Source organism: Podarcis melisellensis (genome assembly GCF_964234715.1).
Source record: "Podarcis melisellensis genome assembly, chromosome: 16".
Taxonomy (NCBI): domain Eukaryota; kingdom Metazoa; phylum Chordata; class Lepidosauria; order Squamata; family Lacertidae; genus Podarcis; species Podarcis melisellensis.
In genome coordinates, this window is record NC_138533.1 from 10,013,090 (window position 1) to 10,036,593 (window position 23,504).

General features: G+C 48.5%; 2 protein-coding genes across 2 annotated transcripts in view; one reads left to right on the forward strand and one right to left on the reverse strand.

The window, feature by feature from the left end:
• THBS3 (thrombospondin 3) overlaps window positions 1-5,669 on the reverse strand; it is a 49,890-nt gene extending 44,221 nt beyond the window's left edge. Inside the window, exon 1 of the mRNA XM_081891387.1 lies at window positions 5,550-5,669. The gene's annotated coding sequence lies outside the window, so the exon portion shown is untranslated. The remainder of the gene's footprint in view (window positions 1-5,549) is intronic.
• Window positions 5,670-5,874: 205 nt separating this feature from the next.
• On the forward strand, window positions 5,875-16,058 carry MTX1 (metaxin 1). Its single transcript, XM_081891891.1, has 8 exons — window positions 5,875-6,093; window positions 7,423-7,492; window positions 9,125-9,204; window positions 10,057-10,149; window positions 11,384-11,566; window positions 12,407-12,483; window positions 14,077-14,231; window positions 15,673-16,058. Exons 1-8 carry the CDS (start codon window positions 6,013-6,015, stop codon window positions 15,897-15,899), a joined length of 966 nt encoding a protein of 321 aa, XP_081748017.1. The 5' UTR covers window positions 5,875-6,012; the 3' UTR covers window positions 15,900-16,058.
• The last annotated feature ends 7,446 nt before the right edge of the window (window positions 16,059-23,504 follow it).

Sequence of the window (23,504 nt, forward strand, 5' to 3'; positions counted from 1 at the left end):
CAGGGCAGCTTTTGCCTTTCAAACTTTCGGTTCTGCCGCTGATTAATTCAATTTAATGTGAATTCAGTGTTCTCCGTGTGCGATGGCCAGCCTACTCAGAGCAGACCCATGGAAATGAATAAACTTAGTTGTGCCCGTTGATTTCGCCCTTGACACACACACAAATGTGTTTCAGCCCTTTGTGAAATAGGGAGACGCAGCTGTCGGTGGCTGGGGCAGGACCTGCAAGAAGCTCCCCTCCCCAGAAAGTTGGCCAAGACGGTTGTCCCCTGAGCGGAGGCCAATCCCTCAGCCGGGCCGCGACAGGCCAAGCTGTGTTTACACTTTGTTTCCCCTGCCGCCATAACAACGGGGCCTAGTTGCGCCCAGGTGGGCCTTCCCTCCGCTTCTCCTCTTGCCTGGGGGAGCCTCATCAGGCCGCAGAGACAAACTCGAGCCAGGCTTTTGTGGCCAGACAGGGCCCCGATCCAAATATTTCCTCATGAAACGGGAATTGGAGGAATATTCCTTTCTGGATTCCCTCTAAATTACAGAGCGAGGGTTCCCCCCCTCCCCTGCCTCCAGAAGCCTTGTTGTCTTTCCATAGCAACCCGTTTCAGAGAGAGTGTGGCGCGGGCTGGGTTTTGGATCCAAGCCTCACGCCACTTCCCACAAAAAAACCAGTCGGCTCCTGGGGTCTTTGCACATTCGCATAAAAAGCCCTGTCTTTCAGAAGCATCGCTGCCTCCGCTGTGGTGGCAGAGCGTAGCCATCATGGCTAGTGGCCATGAATTTGCCCAATCCTCTTTGAAAGCCTTCCAAGTTGGTGGCCAGCACTACCTCCTGTGGCAGGGAGTTCCGTAGTTCGAGTCGTAGCTGTCAACTTTCAGATTTGAAAATAAGGCATCAGCAGCCTCGAAAATAAGGGATCAGCAGCCTCACCTGTCCCGGGGACAGTCTACGGGATATCTAACAATCCGGGATAGCAGCAGGAAGCGGTGCTGGAATTATTGAATTTCTCACAAAAAAAGGGAAGGTTGACAGCTATGCTTCGAGTATGCGCTGATTATATCTTGTCCGACTGAGCTGGATAGTTTCCCTGAGTTGTCGGGATCTGGAGAAGTAGATATCAGGCTGCCCGTCTCTCTGAACTCTCTATAGATTCTCCTAACCTCGGTTTTAATTGCTATGGTTTCTTTGACAGTCCAATCGCCAATCCCCCTCTTCTTAGGTGACCTATGCAAGTGCAAGTGGGGCAGTTCAGTTATTAAATGTCGATAAATTTGTCAAACCGGGTGACTCCAACAACAGGGGAAAGATCACCTTTCTCTGTCGAGAACAAACGGATCACACGGTCAGAATTCACCAAACTTTGGAAAAGAGACAGAGTGTGCTCATTGACTCGTATCCTTGAATGCAGGGGTCTCTGCCTCCTTTCTTTTAGCAAATGTTTTGTGCCGCTGGGGAAGTGGTAATTCTGTATTGATTTGTTTTGGATGTTGCATGTGATGCCAATAAAAGGTTTTACAGTATGATACGAGTGTGCGCTGTGCAAAGGAGGACTTTATCTGTCCTAAATCTTCCAACATTCAGCTTCATTGGAAGAAAGAGGGAGACAAACTTTTCTCTACTTTCTCTATCTTCCTATAAACTTCTTACTTGCCTTTTCTCTTCCAGCAAGACGTTTGCCAGCAGAGGTTGTTGCGGATTCAGTCCCTGAATCAAAGAATCATTGACCTGGAAGGGAGTCCACCCCACTGCAATGCATCTTGTCTCTTATGGGGCTCGAACCTGAAGCCTTGGTGTTAGCAGCACCACGCTCTAACCTAGGGTTACCGTATGTCTGGGATTTCTTCAGTCTGGAATATTGCAGTCGGCAGCAGTGTCCGGGTGGAAATTGGTAAAAATGTCCAATGTCGGCAGTAGCGTTTTTGCTGACCTTCCACAAAAATTGCTGGAAAACAGCAAAAAAAAATTGCGATTTTGCCAAGAAAGCTCAACAACGTTGGGCAGAACTACAAAAGAAAAAAGCTGAACAACTTTTCTGCCCGGGTTGCCGTATTTCGTAGGGTTGCCATATTTCAAACTTTTCACTGTTTGAAAGACGGCAACCCTATTCTAACCAACTGAGCTAAAGGTAAAGGTAAAGGGACCCCTGACCATTTGGTCCAGTCGTGACTGACTCTGGGGTTGCAGCGCTCATCTCGCTTTATTGGCCGAGGGAGCCGGCGTACATCTTCCGGGTCATGTGGCCAGAATGACTAAGCCGCTTCTGGCGAACCAGAGCAGCACACGGAAACGCCGTTTAACTTCCTGCCAGAGTGGTACCTATTTATCTACTTGCACTTTGACGTGCTTTCGAACTGCTAGGTTGGCAGGAGCAGGGACTGAGCAATGGGAGCTCACCCGTTGAGTGGGGATTTGAACCACCAACCTTTTGATCAGCAAGTCCTAGGCTCTGTGGTTTAACTCACAGCGCCACCCGTGTCCCAACCAACTGAGCTATCCAGCTGCAAAAAAGCCCCAAACGCTGCCACCTTTCTTCTGCTCTGTCCCCTGGATCACTTATGAACCTTTCCCAACTCTACAATATCCTTTTGGAGGGTTTGAGAGCTTCTGGAGAGCTGTAGTCCACCCACTCTGGCTCCCTCTGCAGCGGCCGATCCGAGCAACAGCGTTGTAAAAGAGGCTTTCTCCCTCCCTTCCTCCCGTGTGTGCGTGTGTGTGTGTGCGCACACAGACTCCTGCCCAGAATGTGATGGAATGGTGTTCTGGTGTCCCCTTCGAATGAGATCATTGCGGAGGCACTATTTTTTGCAAGGGAAATATAATGAGGCAATAGCCACAAAGGAATGTGCTGGCTGGCTGCCTGGGCAAATCCGCCTCTTTTCTGAGCCAAGGGTGCCCCCGAGATTGAGTTCTCTGCCTCAAACAGGAACAGAGGCCCATCTGCTGCAGCCTCAGAGCTGGATCTCACCTCCCTTGGCAAAAAGGGACAGGATGCATGTCTCTCCCTCTCCCCCCAACCAAATCAATCTCTTCTTGTTTCCTCTGGTTTGGATCCTTCGCTCCTCTGCAAACACAAGAGAGCCTCCTTGACGTCAGCGTCTGTCTTTCGACTTGTGCTTGGCTGAACAGGGGGCAAAAATGAATGGTTATTGTTAAAATGAAGGGGTTGCGTCCAATGTTAGCCCTACTTGGAGGGAGACATGCTGAAACGAAGGAACATGACTAACTTGGGTCCATTAACAGCAATAGGTTCGGTCTTGAGTAGACCGTAGCTGTACAGTCAGAGACAGTGTGGTGAAGTGGTCAGAGTGTTGGACTAAGATCTGGGAGTCCAGGGTTCAAATTCCCTACTAGACGCATGATTAAGGCTGCCATATGTTTGGGTTTTCTGGACATTTCCAGGAATTGGGCTCTCAAAACGGCATCCGGGCGGGTTTTCGCTGAATTGGCAAAATGTCCAGGAAAACCCAGACATATGGAAAGTTGGTCTTTTTTTTAAAAAAAATGCTTTAAAAATAAAAAGCACCCCAAAAACCGCAACAACTTTGTCTGGATTTTCACTTTGGGGAATACAGTATGGCCACCCTACCCAGGATGTTCCCTGGGTGATCTTGGAAAAGTCACTTACTCTCAGCCTAGCCTACCTCACAGAGTTGTTGTGAGGATCAAATGGGGAGGAAGAGGGACCATCTGTGCCGCCCTGAGGTCCTTGGAGGAAAGATATAAATGTAATCAATAAATGAATGAAAATAAAGGATAAATGCAACCCAATGTCAGAGAAGGCCTGTCCATAATGTAGAATCATAGAATTGCAGAGTTGGAAGGGACCCTGAGTATCATCTAGTCCAGGAGTCAGCAAACTTTTTCAGCAGGGGGCCGGTCCACTGTCCCTCAGACCTTGTGGGGGGCCGGACTATATTTTGGAAAAAAACAACAACGAATTCCTATGCCCCACAAATAAGCCAGAGGTGCATTTTAAATAAAAGGGCGCATTCTACTCACGTAAAAACATGCTGATTCCCGGACCGTCCGTGGGCTGGATTTAGAAGGCTACTGGGCTGAATACGGCCCCCGGGCCTTTGTTTGCTTCCCCATGATCTAGTCCAACCCCTGGCAATGCAGGAAAATGTGAATCCCATATGGGGATCAAACCTACAGCCTTGGTATTATCAGCATCACGTTCTAACCAACTGAGCTATCCAATGGCTTCTGCGTGTGTGTGTTGTGTTGTGCAAGGGGGGGGGGAGTTGTATAAAGAGAGATGCTCCTTCTTTTGGTAATACACAAAAAAGCAGGTAGAAGCTAAGAATGTTGACACACCAAGGCCCTCTCTGCTCTGTACATTTAAAGCATCACCATATCACTTCACACTCATGGCTTCCCCACAAATCCTGGGAACTATAGTTCGTTAAGGTTGCTGAGAGCCGTTAGGAGGCACCCTGCTCCTCTCCCAGAGCTACACTTCCCAAAATGGTTTAATGACCCATTGCTGTTCCCAGGCGAGGCTGAAATTGTACCGGTAGCTCTTTGAAAGGAATAGGGGTTGGCCCAGAGGCAAAATGAATGCAAATTTTAGTCAGGGTGCAAAAGAGGACTGGGGAGGGGTGTGGCCTTGGTAGGAGGGGTGTGGACTGGGGAGTGTTTCAAGGGCCGGATAGAGAGGACTGGAGGGCTGCATTTGCCCCCCCCCCAGGGCTTTAAGTTCCACACCCCTGTATTATGGTAAAGGAAAGGCATGCTCAGAGAAACATTTCCTTTAATGGTTACCCAGAGTGAAGATCTTCTCATGCTCCCCATTTGTGTGGGGGTTGAGTAGCAGTTACTCAGAAGTAAGGCAAAAGCCTTCTGTGCTTATCCATCAATGGTTAGCGGCTGCTCCCATGTTATGGAATTCCCTCCCGAGAGAGGCCAGACTGGTCCCCTCCTTGTTATCCCTTCTGTAAAGGTAAAGGGACCCCTGACCATTAGGTCCAGTCGTGGCCGACTTTGGGGTTGCCACACTCATCTCCCCCCCCCCACCCCGTCGCGGGGATTCAAACCGCCGACCTTTTGATCAGCAAGTCCTAGTCTCTGTGGTTTAACCCACAGCGTAGGTAGGATAAAACCTTCCTGTACAGCCCAGCCCTTGAAAATTAAGGCCGCTGTCAAGATCACACTGCATTTTAATTGCCAATGCGTTCTGATGTGTTGTAATTATAGCTTTTCTCTATCTATTTTTTAATTTAATTTGTATACCACCCTATACCTGTAGATCTCAGGGCGGTTCACAACATAAAATCACAATATAAAAAACACAAGATACGTAATAAAGACAAAAAGAGAGACAACCCAATAATCTCCCCTTCTGCGACACATTTTAAAAGGGCATCAGATGTCAATCAGTTTAGTTTGCTTTTTTTACTTTGTATTTTATAAGGTTGTTTGCAAATGTTTGGAGGCCACCTTGAATGCTGGGGATAAAAGGCCAGATCTAAACACCAATAATAATAATAATAATAAGTGCTTTTTCTGGGGGTACTCAAGGGTACGCAGTACCCATATGTTAAAAGTGTGGCACTTACTGTAACTATTTCACGGTGAGAACTGGCACCTTTGGGGGAAGCCATGAGCTTTTAATGACGCGTGTTGCTACAAGCACGCCACTTTGGGGGAAGAAGTCTGCGATGCTAGCTCCCCTTCCCCGAGAAGCAAGCCTCTCCAAACTCAGTGGGGCTTACTCCTGGGTAGACCGTGGCTAGGAAGGAAGAGCGCGCTGTTTGAAGCCTTCGTGTGGATACTCCCGATTCAAACACGCCCCTAGGGCTCGGGTTCAAGAGAAAGTCGAGGGGAAAGCTCCCCCTTCGCCATCGAACGCAGAACCGGGTTGAATTCCCGCGCTGCGATCGGGGCCGTTTTTCCGCTGCGCCCTAAGCGCGCAGAGCGCACGCTTTTACGCGCGGGGACTGGACGGAATCGGAGTGACTTCTCTTCTCTACCCCCCTCTTTCCCTCGGAGCGTGTTGTTCCGGGTCGGAAGGGCTGCATCATGGCGGCGCCCATGGAGCTGTACTGCTGGGCTGGCGGCTGGGGGTTGCCGTCGGTGGATCCCGACTGCCTGGCCGTTTTGGTGAGCCTTGGAGAGCGAGTGGCGTGGAGCGGGGGACCCCCTCTCCAAACGCGGGCGCCGCTGGCTCTCCCCAAAAGCTTTGCCCTTTGGGACGCAGCCTCTGCCTCTTCCCTGGCACGGTGGGGAGGACTTGGGGAAAGACGAGGGGCCACGTCTTTACCTCCTGGCTGCTCTTCGCCCTTTCCCTGCGCCAACTTCAGTCCCCAGCGCTGCTCCGGTGCTTTTTAGCAGGCAGAAAGTTGGCAGCGTTGGAGCTTTCGAAGCCCTTAAGCAAAGCAGGCTATTATAAGAAGCAAAGCGCCCAGGATGACGGTTCCCCCCCCCCTCCCCGCCTTTTAAAAACTAAGGAGCAAAGCCTGTTTAAGAAAATCGAAAAGGTTGACAAGCAGACCTGCAATTCCCAGGGGGTTGTTAACATTTTAAAGGAATATGTAACCCTTTAACTTTCTCTCTTTCCTCCATGACCTTCTACCATATGGCAAAAGATCTTTTAGCTAATTATGGGCCAGTGCTGTGTTTATAGCTGTGATTTAGTCACTGACTTTGGGTTTATTTTTTCCCCCCTGGGGTGGCTCTTAGGCTTGTTTGCAGCCTCCCCCTTGCAATCATATTTTTAAAAGTTTATTTTTAATCTGCCGATTTGACAGATTGACGGAGGCTAAGACTTAGCAGGGGCTACTGGCAAACCAGTTGGGCCTACCACATTAGACAGAACAGTTATTGGAAATCACAAGTGGAGAGACAGCTGCTGTTGCGCCCGGGTCCAGCTTACGGGCTTCCCATTGGGGCAACCGGTTGCCCTTGGTGAGAGCTAGATGGGCCACTGGGCTGATTGGTTACGGGTTCCCCCAAAGAATTCTGGGAGCTGTAGTTTGTAAAGGGTGCTCAGAGCGGTTAGGAGACCCCTGTTCTCCTCACGGAGCTATAATTCCCAGAGTTCCCCAGAGAGAGGGATTGATGGTTAAACCACTCTGGGAATTGTAGTTCCAGAATAGGTGTCTCCTCCAAACAATTCTCTTCATCCCTTCACAATCCCTTAACAAACTACAGCTCCCAGAATTCTTTGGTGCGGGGGGAAGCCATGACTGTGTCAAGGGATATCATAGCACTTTAAATGTGTTGTGTGAATTAGGGTTGGGAAGACTGGTGTTCAGCCATGGAGCTCACTGTGTGCGTGCTTGGTCACTTACTGCTTCACAGCCTTGCCTACCTCACAAGATTGTTGTAGGGGGGAGAGGGGATTTTATAAGCCACTCTGAGCTCCTTGAGATAATAGAAAAAATAAATACACTACACAAAGCTCAGCTTGTTTTCCCCCCTCCTTTCCAGACTTATGCCCGTTTCACAGGTGCACCCCTCAAGGTTCACAAAATCACAAATCCTTGGCGAAGCCCCTCAGGTAAGATTTTCGTGGGAAGCAGGGAAATTGAGGGACGTCTGCCTCCTTCTTTCTGCACAAGTGGTTGGTTTCTTTCCCTTTTTTATATTTTTAAATTAGTTTTCCAACATATCATTTTCAACAGTACAGTGGTACCTCGGGTTACATACGCTTCAGGTTACAGACTCCACTAACCCAGAAGTACCTTGGGTTAAGAACTTTGCTTCAGGATGAGAACAGAAATCGTGCTCTGGCGGCGCGGTGGCAGCAGGAGGCCCCATTAGCTAAAGTGGTGCTTCAGGTTAAGAACAGTTTCAGGTTAAGTATGGACCTCTGGAACATATTAAGTACTTAACCCGAGGTACCACTGTAATTAAACACTTTCATATCTTATACCATTTTTTTGACTTCCATCACTCACATCTGAAAATTTTCCAGCCTTTTCACTTAATATACATTTCTTACTTCACTATTACATTTATCTCATAACTAGTACCTCTGTTCTTTCTCTACTTTGCAGTGTTTCATACATTTCTCCTTACAAAACTTCTTGTAGTTCTACTAGCGTAATTTGTTGATTACAGTTCCAGTTCAAATAGTTCGTATATTTCTTCCAGTCTTCTGTGAATCTCTGATCCCTCAAGTTTCAAATCCTTCCTGTCATTTTATCTAATTCTGCGTAGTCCATTAATTTTGTCTGCCATTCTTCTGTCAGAATTTCTTCTTGCTTCCATTTCTGGGCTAACAATACTCTGGTAGCAGTGTTTCAGAACACCAGTATTTGGAAATCACAGGAGGGGAGAGGGCTCTTGAGTTGGGGATCTGCTTGTGGATTTTCCAAGAGACACCTGGTCAGCCGCTGTGAGAACAGGACGCTGGACTAGATGGGCCACTGGCCAAACCTTATTCCTCATTTTACTTTTTATTAGAGCATATGAACACGCAACGATTACACAAAATGAAAATCAAAAATAAAACAACGGCAAACACTCAGAGAAACGTCTTCAAATGGACTAACAAAGTTATGTCAGAGTGTATATACCAAAACCATCAGAGTTTTAACCGACACAAAATGATGCATCACAACATATGTTGGCTTGGATTGTTGACTACAAAGAGAGAGATTTTGTATCAACAGCAATTATGATCTACAGGAGTTTATATGAAGGAGCAATATATAATAATTAAAATATGTGCTTTGTGCACACCAAACTGTGCGGTAGACGATGGCTCTCTCACATGCCTCACTATTTGTGCAATTGAAGTCACCCCAGACTGCATAAAAATTGTTGTGTTTCTTTTATCCTCTTGCTCCTTTTAATTTCTCTGTTGGCTTTTCCAATAATGCTGTTCGCCCAATTGCATTATGACATTGGTCCATATTGAATAATTGCAATGATTTCCATGTCCTGGTAATGGTTGTTCTTGCAGCGGTTAACAGATGTTGCAATATATACATATTAAAAAGAACCAGCCATGGGAACTTTGTGTGCCTTGTGATCAAAGGTATCATTTCCCCATAACTTTTCCTTTTATGGGACACTCCCTGATTCAGTGGGTCACTTGTGAAGAGCTTCAGGGCTGAAACCCAGCACTCCTAACTGTGCCTGGGAAACAACCCAGTTACCTGCCTCTGTTGTCGTCTGTTTGCAGGGACCCTCCCAGCACTGAGGACAAAAGATGAAGGTATCATCTCAGACACTCAGCAGATCATCACCCACCTCAGGAAACAGGTAGGAAGATAGTCTCCTTGGGATCGCCTCTGGGGCAATCAAGGTTGGGTGGGGGCAAAGGAAGGGAGTCCCCCCTGATTCTGAAATCACAGTTGCACAACCTCTCTAGCACTGATGGACACCCAAGGCCCTTTAAAAATGTGTTTTTGGGGGGGGCGGCTATTGGGTTTTTTCGTTTTTATTTATTTTGAGTTTTTATTTTGTGAAATTTTGTTGTAACCACACTGATACCTGTGGATATATAGGGCAGTATACAAATTTATATAGAGGGACGCGGGTGGCACTGTGGGTTAAACCACAGAGCCTAGGACTTGCCGATCAGAAGGTCGTCGGTTCGAATCCCTGCGACGGGGTGAGCTCCCGTTGCTCGGTCCCTGCTCCTGCCAACCTAGCAGTTCGAAAGCACGTCAAAGTGCAAATAGATAAACAGGTACCGCTCCAACGGGAAGGTAAACACCGTTTCCGTGCGCTGCTCTGGTTCACCAGAAGAGGCTTAGTCATGCCGGCCACATGACCCGGAAGCTGTACGCCGGCTCCCTCGGCCAGTAAAGCGAGATGAGCGCCGCAACCCCAGAGTCGGTCACGACTGGACCTAATGGTCAGGGGTCCCTTTACCCTTTATACAAATTTAATTAGACAAACACTGCCCTGTGATATTTTGATAAAGGGTGGTATAAGAACGACAACAACAATCTGATAATAATTTGATGGTCATTAAAAATAAATAATAATAAAAACCCACCACATGGGCCCAAATGTGCCAGCAGCACCCCCTCCCCATACGAGGTCCTGAGGGAGCTGTGGGGGACCTCCGGCCTTGCCCTGATCCTTTCTCCCCCCCCCCCCCTGCAGAAATTCAACGCAGACTATGACCTCTCGGCTCGACAGGGGGCTGACACGCTCGCCTTTGTGTCCCTGTTGCAGGAGAAGCTCCTGCCTGTGCTGGTGAGTTGGGGCAGGTGGGAGAAGTTGCTGCGTCAATCGGGGGGGCCCAACCACTCTACACTCCAGACTTGTAGGGTCGGGGCCCAAACGGGCTGCCCCACTGTGTTTGTGACTGACGGGTCTGACTTTCCCTTTCATGCAGGAAAGGGAAGCCGAGTTTGAATGAATAAAAACAATAGTTTATGCAGCCACACCCCCCCCTGCTTCTTCTTGCAGCAGCACATAGTTAAACTATGGAACTCACTGCCACAGGAGGCAGTGATGGCCAAAAAGAGGGTTGCAGAGATTCTCAGAGGACAAGACTGTCAGTGGCTTTGCCTGAATGGCTAAAGGCAGTAATAGTTCTGAATACAAGTTGCTGGAAGCCACAAGATGGGAGAGTGAAGTTTGACTTACTTCCCCCTCTTTCTGCGGTTCCTTAAATTTATTTTTTAATATCTTCTGCATATCCAAATTCATTTACCGTATTTTTCGCCCTATAGGACGCACTTTTTCCCCTCCAAAAATGAAGAGGAAATCTGTGTGCGTCCTATGGAGCGAATGCAGGCTTTCGCTGAAGCTTGGAGAGCGAGAGGGGCCGGTGCGACCAACCCCTCTTGCTCTCCAGGCTTCAGAAAGCTATCAGCAAGCCTGGGGAGTCCGCGGGAGTTCCCGCAGGGCTCCCTAGGCTGCGGATAGCAGCCTGCTGCACGGAGCGCTGAAGCAGAGCGCTCCGCGCTTTGGGCAGACATCAGGCAGCTCCACAAGCTTGGGGGACAGCGGGGAGGCGGAGCGCCGCCATACCGCTGTTCCCCAACCTGGTTTGGATTCCCCAACCTGGTTTGGGGGGGGGGAATAAAGGGGGAAAAAATTCCCTTTATTTCCCCCACAAAAAACTAGGTGCGTCCTATGGGCCGGTGCGTCCTGTGAGACGAAAAATACAGTAATTGGCTCATTTAATTATTTAATTAATTATCCGCTTTAAATATATACTCTTACGAAGCCGCTGGTTATTACAATAATCCTGCTAATGTTTTTATTCTGTTTGCAATTTATCTGTAAATATTCAATAAACCATTTCCATTCTTTTATATGAAAAAAGTTTGTTATCTTGATTTCTTATTCTTCCGGTAAGTTTCGCTATTTTGTCTTCCTCTGCTGGGGCTTCTGCTTTTTTCCACTTTGGGGGATATAAATGCAGAAAACGACAAAGAAAGGGATCTGTTGTCCCATCAGGCTTCTCTTTCTCCGACAGATCCACACGTTCTGGGTGGACGCCAAGAACTACGTGGAGCACACCCGGAAGTGGTACGGGGAGGCCATTCCTTTCCCCCTGAACTTCTTCCTCCCGGGCCGCATGCAGAAGCGGCAGCTGGAGCGGCTGCAGATGGTCTGCGGGGAAAACTGCCTGGACAACGAAGAGGAGCTGGAGAAGGAGGTCAGTGGGAGCTGGGTGAGGCCGCAAGAAGCCGGGGCAGTGACAGCAGGGTGGAGAACTTCAGAGGCGGCCCTCCAGCCCTCTCCCCCTGGCCCTCGGAATTCTTCCCAGGCCCTGCCTCCTTTCCTCAGGGCCACACCCTCTGCTGGCCCTGATTCGCCCTCCCTTGAACTCTGATCTTTGCCTCTTACTTGCCTGGACAGAGGGTCTTTTCCACAGCCCAAAGAAGCATAGCTGTCAAGCGTCCCTTATTTGGCGGGACAGTCCCTTATCCCAGCGCCATGTCCCGCTGCTGTCCCTTATTGATGATGTCCCTTAAATTTCCCGGGTTTTAAAGGAAGCAGCTCCTCTCCCTCCCTCCCTGCCGGCCAGGGAGGAGGGAGGCTCCAGCTGTGTTGCTTGGCTGTGTTGCTCACCCAATAAGAAGTCTAAGAACGACTGGGGGGTGGAGCTTGCATGCCTTGTGCTGATCAAATTGGCTGCGTTGTCTGGGGACTCTCCTTTGCTCAGCGCTTCCCAGCGGAGAGTTGACAGTGGTTTTCCTTGAGGCTTCAGGCTTCGTTTGGCTGCTGGCTGGGCTTTCTGCCTTTGGCTCGGAGGGCCTCAGAAGTTGAACATACCTGTGCCCGGAAAATCCCTTATTTTGGCTGCTGATCCCTTATTTTTGAGGCTGCTGGTCCCTTATTTTCAAATCTGTTAGTTGACAGCTATGCAAAGAAGCAGGCGGTTCTTATGGGGGTAAGGTGTCTGGGAGGTGAGGGAGCCACTTTGTGTCAAGGGGCAGTGCTTGAGAATGGCGAGGGTCTCAGCTTGACGTTTTTCTCTCCCTGTGCCCCACAGCTGTACCGGGAAGCCCGCGAGTGCCTGACGCTGCTGTCCCAACGCCTTGGCAGGCAGAAGTTCTTTTTCGGAGATTCGTAAGTTCGCCGTTTGTGAGTGGAAGTATGTAGGCTTCCGTAAGAGCGTGCGAAGTCCCTTAGGAACTGGAATCCTTGCAGTTCTTAATGTCTCCTTACTCTGCTGTGAGTGGGAACACTCTTTGCCCATGCTCAGAGGCACTGTCTTCTTTCACATTAATTTAGCCAAACGCTGGCGACGCTTGCTATTTATTTACTGTGTTTGTAGGCAACCTTATCCTCCAAGGAGCTCAAGGTGGCACATGTGGTAATAATAATAATAATAATAATAATAATAATAATAATAATAATACGTTCGTGCCTTGGAAGTCGAAGTTCCGGAAGTTCGTTCGACTTCCAAAACGTTTTGAAACCAAAGCGCGGCTACTGATTGGCTGCAGGAAGCTCTTGCAGCCAATCGGAAACCACGGAAGCCCCGCCGGACATTCAGGTTCCAAAGAACGTTCGCAAACTGGAACACTCGCTTCTGGGTTTGCGGCGTTCGGGAGCCAAAACGTTCGACTTACAAGGTTCTTGGGATCCAAGGTACGACTAATAATAATACAAATTTATTACTTATCGTATTTTTCGCTCCATAAGACACACTTTTTTCCTCCTAAAAAGTAAGGGGAAATGTCTGTGCGTCTTATGAAGCGAATGCATGGTCCCTGGAGCCGAATTGCCCAGGAGCGAAAAGCAGATCATGTTTTTTTTTTTGAAAGAGGGAAGTGGGTGTTGAAACGAAGCCGCTGATGGCAAGCGAAATAAGGGACACTAGCAATAAAGGAGGCTGCCTGAGAGGGGGGAGGTAAAGACAGAGAGGAGACAGGAAGATTAAAGCAATGAGGAGAGAAATTAGAAGAAAAGGAGGAGCAAAAAACTGCTCCAGCTAAGGAAAATACACTAAGGCAAACAAGAGGGAAGGGGGTGTTGAAACAAAGCCGCTGATGAGCAAGGGATCGGGAGAGAGATAAGGGAGGCTAGCAATAAAGGAGGCTGCCTGAGAGTGGGGAGGTAAAAGCACATGGATCCTCAGGATTGTTGCACTTGGTCACCCAAATTCACCAGCAGATCACATAGCATGTCCATGGCTACAGCCTGCACCAAAAAAACCACGCATCCAGTTTCGTGGGGCCGCAATGGCTCAGAAACGTGGTTAGAAAGCACGGATCTTCTCAGGATTTTTGCATTGGGCTACCCCAAACTCACCATCAAATCACATATCATGTCTGTGGCCACGGCATGAACCACAAAAATCATACATCCACTGTTAGGTTCAGAATATTTTTTTTCTTGTTTTCCTCCTCTAAAAACTAGGTGCGTCTTATGGTCAGGTGTGTCTTGTGGAGCGAAAAATATGATATATGGTTCTCTTTCCCTCCTCATTTAATCTCTATTTAATCTTTTCATTGTGTAGCTTTTGGGTAAGTTTGGGTTGTGAAGTGGTTTGTAAACCTGCAGACAGACCAGTGTGTTGGCCACAAGATTTGAACCCTGGACTCCCAAGTCCACCACACTGCTGACAGGAGAGGGTTAGCCTTCGCCTCTTGGCCTGCTGGGGATTCCCTCACCTCTTCTGTTCTTTCTTTCCTTCCTCCTTCCTTCTCTTTTCAGGCCTGCCTCCCTGGATGCCATTGTCTTCAGCCACTTGGCCCCGCTCCTGAAAGCCAAACTGCCCAACGGGAAGTTCCAGCAGCACCTCAAGTCCCTCCCGAACCTCTGCAATTATTGCACGTCCATCTTAAGTCTCTACTTCCCCTGGGATGAAGGTGGGTGCTTGGTTCTGTCGCCTGAGGGGGGGGGGAGCGAGAAAGGGACCCAGGGTAGGAGAGGAGGAAGGAACCACAGCAAACCCCAAGCGGCCGAAAAAAAATTGGCAAAAGATCAAGATGGTGCTGGAAAATTCTTTATTTATAATAGCCAATAAAACAATAATTTTAATAATAAATTAATTCTTTGCACCCAGCTCATCTGGCTAGGTTGCCCCAGCCACTCTGGGCGGCTTCCAAGAAATATAAAAGCATAATAAAACATCAAACATTAAAAACTTCCCTATACAGGGCTGCCTTCAAGGGTCTTCTAAAAGTCAAATACTGTAGTTGTTTATTTTCTTGACATCTGATGGGAGGGCATTTTACAGGGTGGGCACCACTGCTGAGAAGGCCCTCTGCCTGGTTCCCTGTCAACTTAATTTCTTGCAGCGAGGGATATATATTGCGTTTATATCTTACCTTCTCCAGTGAGCTTAAGGGGGCGTACATGGTTCTCTGCCCCATTTCTTATTTAATCCCCACAACAACCTGGTGAGGTAGGTTAGGCTGGGAAGCTCCCAGTGACTTTTCACGGACGGGGTGAGGATTTGAACCCTGGTCTTTCCCTAATCCTAGTCTGACATTCTAATCATATGATGCTGACAAATCAGGCATCTTAATTCCATTGACTGATTTCTTATGTAATGCATTATTTTAGCAATTTAGGCTTGTTTCTTAGTTTCCACTCAGAAGAAGACCCAATGAAATGAATGGCCCTTAAATTAGTCATGTGCATTACCATCAGCAGGTCTGAGCTTGAGGGCGACCAGCAGGGGGGCTTATTTTTATTTAACAACATTTATGTACCAATATTTCTTTTTTAAAAAACAAAAACAAACCCCCTCAAAGTAGTTTGCAGATTCCCAATCAGAAGGGTGTCACATAAAGAAGAATAATAAAAAAAATTAAATTATTATCAAGAAAAGACAAGCTAAAAGCAGGTATTGAAAATATTCCAAATGGTGATTTTAAAACCAGTGGTAGCTTAAAAAGAAATAAAATGATTTCTGCATGTCTGGATAACTTGCCTAAGCAAAAATGTTTTAATCAGGCACCGAAACCAATATGGCGTGTTGGTAACTTGCTGGGAAGGGAGGCCCCTGGGAAATGGGATTTCACCCCCTTCTTCCCATATCTAGGGAGAACCTCCAGCCGCTTTTGGACTCCAACTCCCATCAGCCCTGGCCAGCGATGATGGCGGTTGTAGTTCCAGAATGTTCTCTGCCTCCCAGCCTCCAGGAATGATGGGAGCTGGAGTCTAGCCGAGTCTGGGCAGCACCATCTTCCCCAACCCTGCTCTGATCGATGAGTCGCCTCAGCCGCCACGCCTCTGCCATCTTGCCTACCTCACATTATTGCGATTCTTCCCCCTGACGGCCGTGCCGGTTCTCACCCTCAGGCGACCCGCCGCCCAGCGTCCCCAAGGCAGCCGCCGGGGATGGGAGTGACGCTGAGGAGGAGCCGTACAAGCGCCGCAACCAGGTCCTGTCGGTGCTGGTGGGCCTGGTGGCCATGGTTGGCTACGCTCTCCTCACCGGTATCGTCTCGGTCCAGAAGCAGCAGCCCCGGCCCGGCGGCCCTCGCGCCATCGCCCTCGAGGAGGAAGAAGAGGAGGAAGAGGAGTGAGCTCCGGGGACCAGCTCTGCGTTCTCCAAATGGACCGTTGTTTTTGTACCTCGCTGGACCCAGACCATCCCTGTCGCCCCCTCAGACTCTACCCTCTTGTTCATTCCAGAATCATGGGGGTGGACGCCCAGCCGGGCCCAATAAACCTCTGTGAACCAACCTCTGCCAGACAACTTGCTTTCGCTCTGCGTCACAAACCTCTAAGCCGGATCGAAACCTGTTGTTTGGCGGGAGATGGCCATCAAAAGGGTCCAGACCGGCCGTACCTCCCCAGGAAATTCGAGATCCAGGAAGTTCTGTGGTCCATCGACCCTCAGCGGCCTTTAAAGCTTTGCTGAGGTAGTCCGTGGCATTAAATATCCTTACTGAGGGTTTTTTAAAACAATAAAAATAAGAATTGTTGCTTCTTTTCTTTCTTAGATTGCATTTTTGTATTGCATTGCAGTTTGAATTCTGTGGAATGGGAATGCAATAGAATATCAGTGTAAGAAATAGAAAAGGAATAAAATACAATTTTGAAATGCAACGTTTAGCACATCTAAAGGTAAAGGGACCCCTGACCATTAGGTCCAGTCGTGGCAGACTCTGGGGTTGCGGCGCTCATCTCGCTTTATTGGCCGAGGGAGCCGGCGTACAGCTTCCGGGTCATGTGGCCAGCAGGACTAAGCCGCTTCTGGCGAACCAGAGCAGTGCACGGAAATGCCGTTTACCTTCCCACCGGAGTGGTGCCTATTTATCTACTTACACTTTGAAGTGCTTTCGAAATGCCAGGTTGGCAGGAGCAGGGACCGAGGAATGGGAGCTCACCCTGTCACAGGGATTCGAACCGCCAACCTTCTGATCGGCAAGTCCTAGGCTCTGTGGTTTAACCCACAGCGCCACCCGCGTCCCTTTTAGCACATCTACAGGAGGCAAAAAAAAGCCCAACTGCTAAAACTACCTGTGATTTTTCAAGTGAGGGGATGAGAAATGTGAGAACCACTGCTCTAGATGTTGCTACTGACATTATCCCTAGCTGCTGGCCACGTTCAATGGGACGGACGGATTCTGCATCCGTAGTGCAGGACAAGAACTTTCTTAGGTGGGCCTTGAATCAGGGGGCACCATCGGTTTTCACTGATTCCACCAGCATAAAAACATAAGAGTTCTCCTGGATCAGGCCAAAGGCCCACCAAGTCGCAGACTTGGAAGGGACCCCAAGGGCCATCTAGTCCAACTCCCTGCTGTCAGGGAACTGCCATCGGAGCCAGAGGCGGAGGGAAGGCTCCAGAGGGATGCCGGAGAGGGTCCCAGTAGGGAGAGAAGCAGTCCATCTGCTGGGGAAGGAAATCAGCGTAGCACCAGTGGAGAAGGGGGGCAGTGGGGGAATCGGCGAGGGGGCTCCAGGACTCCTCGCCGGAGACCAGCGGGGAGAGCATGGGTCCTCCGCTGCCCACACCCTCTCTGCGCAGAAGACTTCCGCGCAGGGAGAGTAGGAGGAGCCTGTTGACGACTCTTAACGACTGCAATAGGTCTTACAGGAAAAAGCAAGGGGTGAGAAGGTGAAAAATGGCTTTGTCATGTATAATGAGATAAGAATCCAATGTCTTTGTTCAGACCAGGTCTCTCCATGGTTTTAAGTTTGGTAATAAGTTGCAATTCAGCAGCTTCTCTTTCTAGTCTATTTCTGAAATTCCTCTGTAGGAATATATATACATGACAAAGCCATTTTTCACCTTCTCACCCCTTGCTTTTTCCTGTAAGACCTATTGCAGTCGTTAAGAGTCGTCCACAGGCTCATCACAGCTATCTGCCAATCACCCATTCCCACCACCCTTCTGAGTAATACCCCTCCCCACCTTCTCACTATATAGAAGGGTCTGGTAACTTCTGTTTCAGCGTATCTGAAGAAGTGTGCATGCACAAAAGCTCATACCAAGAACTAACTTAGTTGGTCTTTAAGGTGCTACTGGAAGGAATTTTTTTTGTCTTAATCTTATGAGACTCTTAATCTCAGGGTGGCCAGTTCGAGTCCCATGTTGGGCAAAGAAGATTCCTGCATTTCAGTGGGTTGGACAAGCTAACCTTCATGGCCCTTCCAGTTCTGTGATGCTCACGTCCAGTGTCCAACCTTCTCACATTGGCCAGCTAGGTGGCTTTGGGAAACTTGCAAGCAGGGGCCCCTTTACCTTTACCTTTTACTCAGCCAAATGACTGGAATAGCCCTACTTCAAATCGCTCGCACTTGTGGCTATTCCTTGTGGCAATGAGTTCCCTACAAGAAAGCAAGAAACTTCCTTCTCCCCTCAGTCTGCAGACCCCCTCAGTTTTACTGGGTTTCTCCCTGAGCTATAGAAAGGAGAGGAAGGAAAAACCCTCCACCTTCTCCACGCCACACCCTGATCTTATATAGACAGCCTCCCTTGTTTCGCCTTACATAAACCCCAGTTCCGTGCGTAATCCCACAACCCCCTTCGCACAGCTGGATCCGCTCTGTTTGGTGAGGCTTGGAGGCCTAGGCACCAGGATCGATTTCCTGGCAGCCTTTGCCAGACAGAAGCTCCTGCCTGGCTTGTTGATCCAGACAGGGTGACGTCGGCTCCCCCTCGCCTGCCAAGTCCCACAGCCGCCTGCTTCTGTATCCGCAACGAGGTCTGGAAACAGGCCTGAAGCCTCTTTGCCCCATGCTGGCCGGACGTCTCTTGTCCGTCGGCCTTCGGCGTTGCGGTTGACCCATTTATCTTGGCAGTGCTGTTCCCGGACCCCCTTCTCGTTCCCTCATCCCTGCCTCAAACATGAATTTCTGGAAACCAAAGTCCTTGTGGTGAGGAATTGGTTCTGCTTTTTGAAGGTTGTTCTGAGCCATACATTCAGCCACTGACGTGATGGGTGGTCCTGAATATTTGGGTATTCATTTTGGTTAAGAAGTCCGTGACCTTGAGCCAGTTTTTCTTTCTTTCTTTCTTTCTTTCTTTCTTTCTTTCTTTCTTTCTTTCTTTCTTTCTTTCTTTCTTTCTGTCTTTCTGTCTTTCTGTCTTTCTGTCTTTCTGTCTTTCTGTCTTTCTTTTCTCTTTCTCTTGTACTCAGATCCATGTAATCCCTAAACTGGAATCTCTGCCCCCATAATCCTGACATACCCTCCAACATTTCTCCAATGAAAATAGAATCATAGAATTGGAAGGGAGCCCCAGAGGTATCTAGTCTGACCCCCAACCATGCAGGAATCTCAGCTAAAGCACATATGACAGATGGCCAACTAACCTCTGCTTAAAAACCTCCAAGATACGAGAGTCCGCCACCTCCCAAGGGAGACTGTTCCACTGTCGGACAGCTTTGACGGTCCTTTTATTCTATTATTATTATTATTATTATTATTATTATTATTATTATTATTAATACTCCACCCATCTGACTGCATTGGCTCAGCCACTCTGGGTGGCTTCCAACATATAGGAAAAACATACTAAAACATGAAAAACTTCTCTGTAGATAGCCTTCAGATGTCTTCTAAAGGTTTAGAGTTACTTATCTCCTTGGCTCAGGGTAGGGTGGGATCACATAACATACAAGGATGGAAAAGATCAAACTCGGGCCTCTGAAACAATTACTCTTATATCAAGCCTAGTTCAGGGGCAGGAGGTGCCTGATGGAGCCGAGCCTTAAGAAAGCAGTCAAATTGAGCCCTGCATCCCTTCTATCCCATCGTTGTGGGTGCTCCTTGCAAGGACTCAACTCTATATGATCTCAGGACACGCTGGAAGGGATGCTAGCAAGGTCCCAAGGTGTGAGTGCAGGCTCCAAGGTCAAAACCACCAGTTCCCTGGAAACAGATTAGCAGCCAGGGAAGGTATTTGCCAATCGGAAGGTCGGCGGTTTAAATCCCCGCGACGGGGTGAGCTCCTGTTGTTTGGTCCCAGCTCCTGCCCACCTAGCAGTTCAAAAGCACATCGGTGCAAGTAGATAAATAGGTACCACTTTGGCGGGAAGGTAAACGGCATTTCCGTACGCTGCTCTGGTTCGCCAGAAGTGGCTTAGTCAAGCTGGCCACATGACCCGGAAGCTGTCCGTGGACAAACGCCGGCTCCCTTGGCCTATAGAGCGAGATGAGCACAGCAACGCCAGAGTCGTCTGCGACTGGACCTAATGGTCAGGGGTCCCTTTACCTTTTTAATATGTTCCTAGCATCCGGTTCCATTTAGCAACCTTGCAGCTTTACTCTGCACCAGCAGAAGTTCCCAGGCTTGTTTCCATGGGCAGCCCCATGTGCAGCACATTGCAGCAGTCTAGGTTAGCGGGACATGGATCTCCAAACCCCTCCAAGTACAGTTGCAGCTGGCAAAAGGCACTGGAAAACACAGAGACCACTTGAAGTTCACGCTCCTCAGATATTTCAGACTGCAACTCCCATCGGACGTAGCCAGCATGGCGAATGGGCAGGGATGATGGGAGTTGTAGTTCAGCCATGTTCTTGGACTCCAGCTCCCATCAGCCCCCAGCCATCACAACCAAAGGGCAGGGATTATGGGAGTTGTAGTCCAGCAACATCTGGCAGGCCACAGATTCCTCACATCTGCCCTAATATCTCTGAGGCAGGTCTCCCATGGGGTAAATAAACATTGTTGTTTCTGATGAAAAATAATAAAGCTAATAAAGCTAATAATTAACCATTGAAATTAATCAATCGATTAATTAATTACAGCAGATACTTAATTCTTCTCATCGTTTCCAGACGGACAATCTTCTGTTTGGATTCAGTAAAAAGAGTGAGTTATCCCACTGAATGTTTATATATTTAATTTTTTAAAAAGTAAATTAGGTTTGAAATAACATGATAAAGTAAGGTGGCATCAAAGCAAGCATGTTGATGGCAGAAAATTGCATGGGGAAATATATCATTACAGAGGGCACAGGAACAGCATACACTGAAAGCATTATGGTACCACTTTAAACTGTCAAAAGAGTTCTGGGATCTGTAGTTTGTTAAAGGGCGCTGAGAGTTGTTAGAAGACACTCTGATCCCCTCACAGAGCTAAAATTCCCAGAGTTCCCTGGGAAGATGGGTTGATTGTTAAACCACTCTGAGAATTGTAGCTCTGTGAGGGGATCAAGGGGCGGCTAAATTCTGGATATTGTTGGGCTACAACTCCCATCAGCCCCATCAAACATGAGCTACACTGACACCATCCATGTAAAATACTAAATATACCATAGCTTCCCTCAAAGAATGCTGGGAGCTCTAGCTTAAAGGTGCCAAGAATTATTGAGATATGCTTCTTTTTCTTCCCATAATTCCCTGGGAAGAGGAATGGTTAAACCACTGTGGGAATTCCCACCCTATTTAAAAGGAGGTTAGGATGCTCTCTAACTGGAAATGTTACTTAATGAAGAATAACCTGATGTATAAGATAAATGGGAAGCTGTAAATCAAGAGAGGTGTTCCGGCAGACCGGCAGGAATAACAAGAAGCACCTCCAAGTTTGTGACATCTCCGGCAGTTAAAAGTCAGTATTTCAGCTACGAGCTTTAGATCCATTTTCATTTGTGTGCAGAAGAGGTTGGTACACAGCCTTGGCTTTCATTGCACTATATACACTTCACTGACTAGAGGACACCTGCAAGCAAATAATTGTGCGTAGTCAAGAGATGTAATAGTCATTGTGTTTCTGGTGAAGAAAGCATCTTTGTGGCCGCGCCCACCATTGATATGATCTGATACCACTTTGAAAGGTCCTGACTTCCCCCAAAGAATTCTGGGAGCTGTAGTTTGTTATGGGTGCCGAGACCCCCTGTTAAGAGACCCCTTATTCCCCCATGGGGACACAAGTGGCGCTGTGGTGTAAACGACTGAGCCTCTTGGGCTTGCCGATCGGAAGGTTGGCGGTTCGAATCCCCATGACAGGGTGAGCTCCCGTTGCTAAGTCCCAGCTCCTGCCAACCTAGCAGTTTGAAAGCATGCAGTGCAAGTAGATAAATAGGTACCACTCCGGCGGGAAGGTAAACGGCGTTTCCGTGTGCTACTCTGGTTTCGCCAGAAGCGGCTTAGTCATGCTGGCCACATGACCCAGAAAAACTGTCTGTGGACAAACGCCGGCTCCCTTGGCCAGTAAAGTGAGATGAGTGCCGCAACCCCAGAATCGTTCGCTGTCAGGGGTCCTTTACATATTTCCCCATGGAGCTACATTTCTCAGAGTTCTTAGTAAAGAGAGATAGGATGTTAAACCACTCCTGCGGGGAGGGGAACAGGGTCCACACCCTTAGCAAACTACAGCTCCCAGAATTCTCTGGGAGAAACCCTGACTGTTTAAAGCAGTATTATCACAGTGCTTTAAATATACGGCATGTATGAGGCCACACACATACTCACCCACACGCCTAGTGCTCACCAATCGTCTTTCGCGCTCATGAGGAGAACTTATCATTCTTGTATTTACACTGGTACCTCGGGTTACATATGCTTCAGGTTAGATATGCTTCAGGTTACAGACTCTGCTAAACCAGAAACAGTACCTCGGGTTAAGAACTTTGCTTCAGGATGAGAACAGAAATCATGCGGCGGCAGCAGGAGGCCCCATTAGCTAAAGTGGTGCTTCAGGTTAAGAACAGTTTCAGGTTAAGAACAGACCTCTGGAACGAATTCAGTTCTTAACCTGAGGTACCACTGTATACTGAAACATAAGAGGCTGCCATTCTGCTCCCCCCCCCCCCCGCAATCCATTTTTGATTGGAGAGGGGGTGATCTGTGTTTCGCACACACACACACAAACTCAGGGCAGTTGGTATCCCTCAGCTTAAGCTACTTTTAAAAGGTAAAGGTACCCCTGCCCGTACGGGCCAGTCTTGACAGACTCTGGGGTTGTGCGCCCATCTCACTTAAGAGGCCAGGGGCCAGCGCTGTCCGGAGACACTTCCGGGTCACGTGGCCAGCGTGACATCGCTGCTCTGGCGAGCCAGAGCTGCACACGGAAACGCCGTTTACCTTCCCGCTGGTAAGCGGTCCCTATTTATCTACTTGCACCCGGAGGTGCTTTCGAACTGCTAGGTTGGCAGGCGCTGGGACCGAGCAGCGGGAGCGCACCCCGCAGCAGGGATTCGAACCGCCGACCTTTCGATCAGCAAGTCCTAGGCGCTGAGGCTTTAACCCACAGCGCCACCTGTGTCCCCCTTAAGCTACTTTTACAAGGTCATAAAATCAAACGATTGTAGAGTTGGATGGGACCCCATGGGTCATCTAGTCCACCCCCAGCAATGCAGGAGCTGGTGTTTGCAGAAAGCTTCCTCAAAAGTGGTGGTGGTTGTTCTTACCTGCCCTGCACCCAAAGGTCCCAGGGCAGATTACAAGAATTAAAACACAACATTAATATTAAAGCAACACCACGTAATATTCAAAACAAGTAAAAATTGCAGAAATGAGGTGGGTCCTAAAAACATATGTTGCCTACTTTTTATCGAGGAATTGTTCTGATTTCTTTGTCCAGTGACCAGCATTCAACTTGATTTGTTGGTGGGGAGATTATAGGTCTTCTTCCGATCAATCAGTCACCATCCCACATTTAAAGGGTAAAGGTAAAGGGACCCCTGACCATTAGGTCCAGTCGTGGCCAGCTCTGGGGTTGTGGCACTCATCTC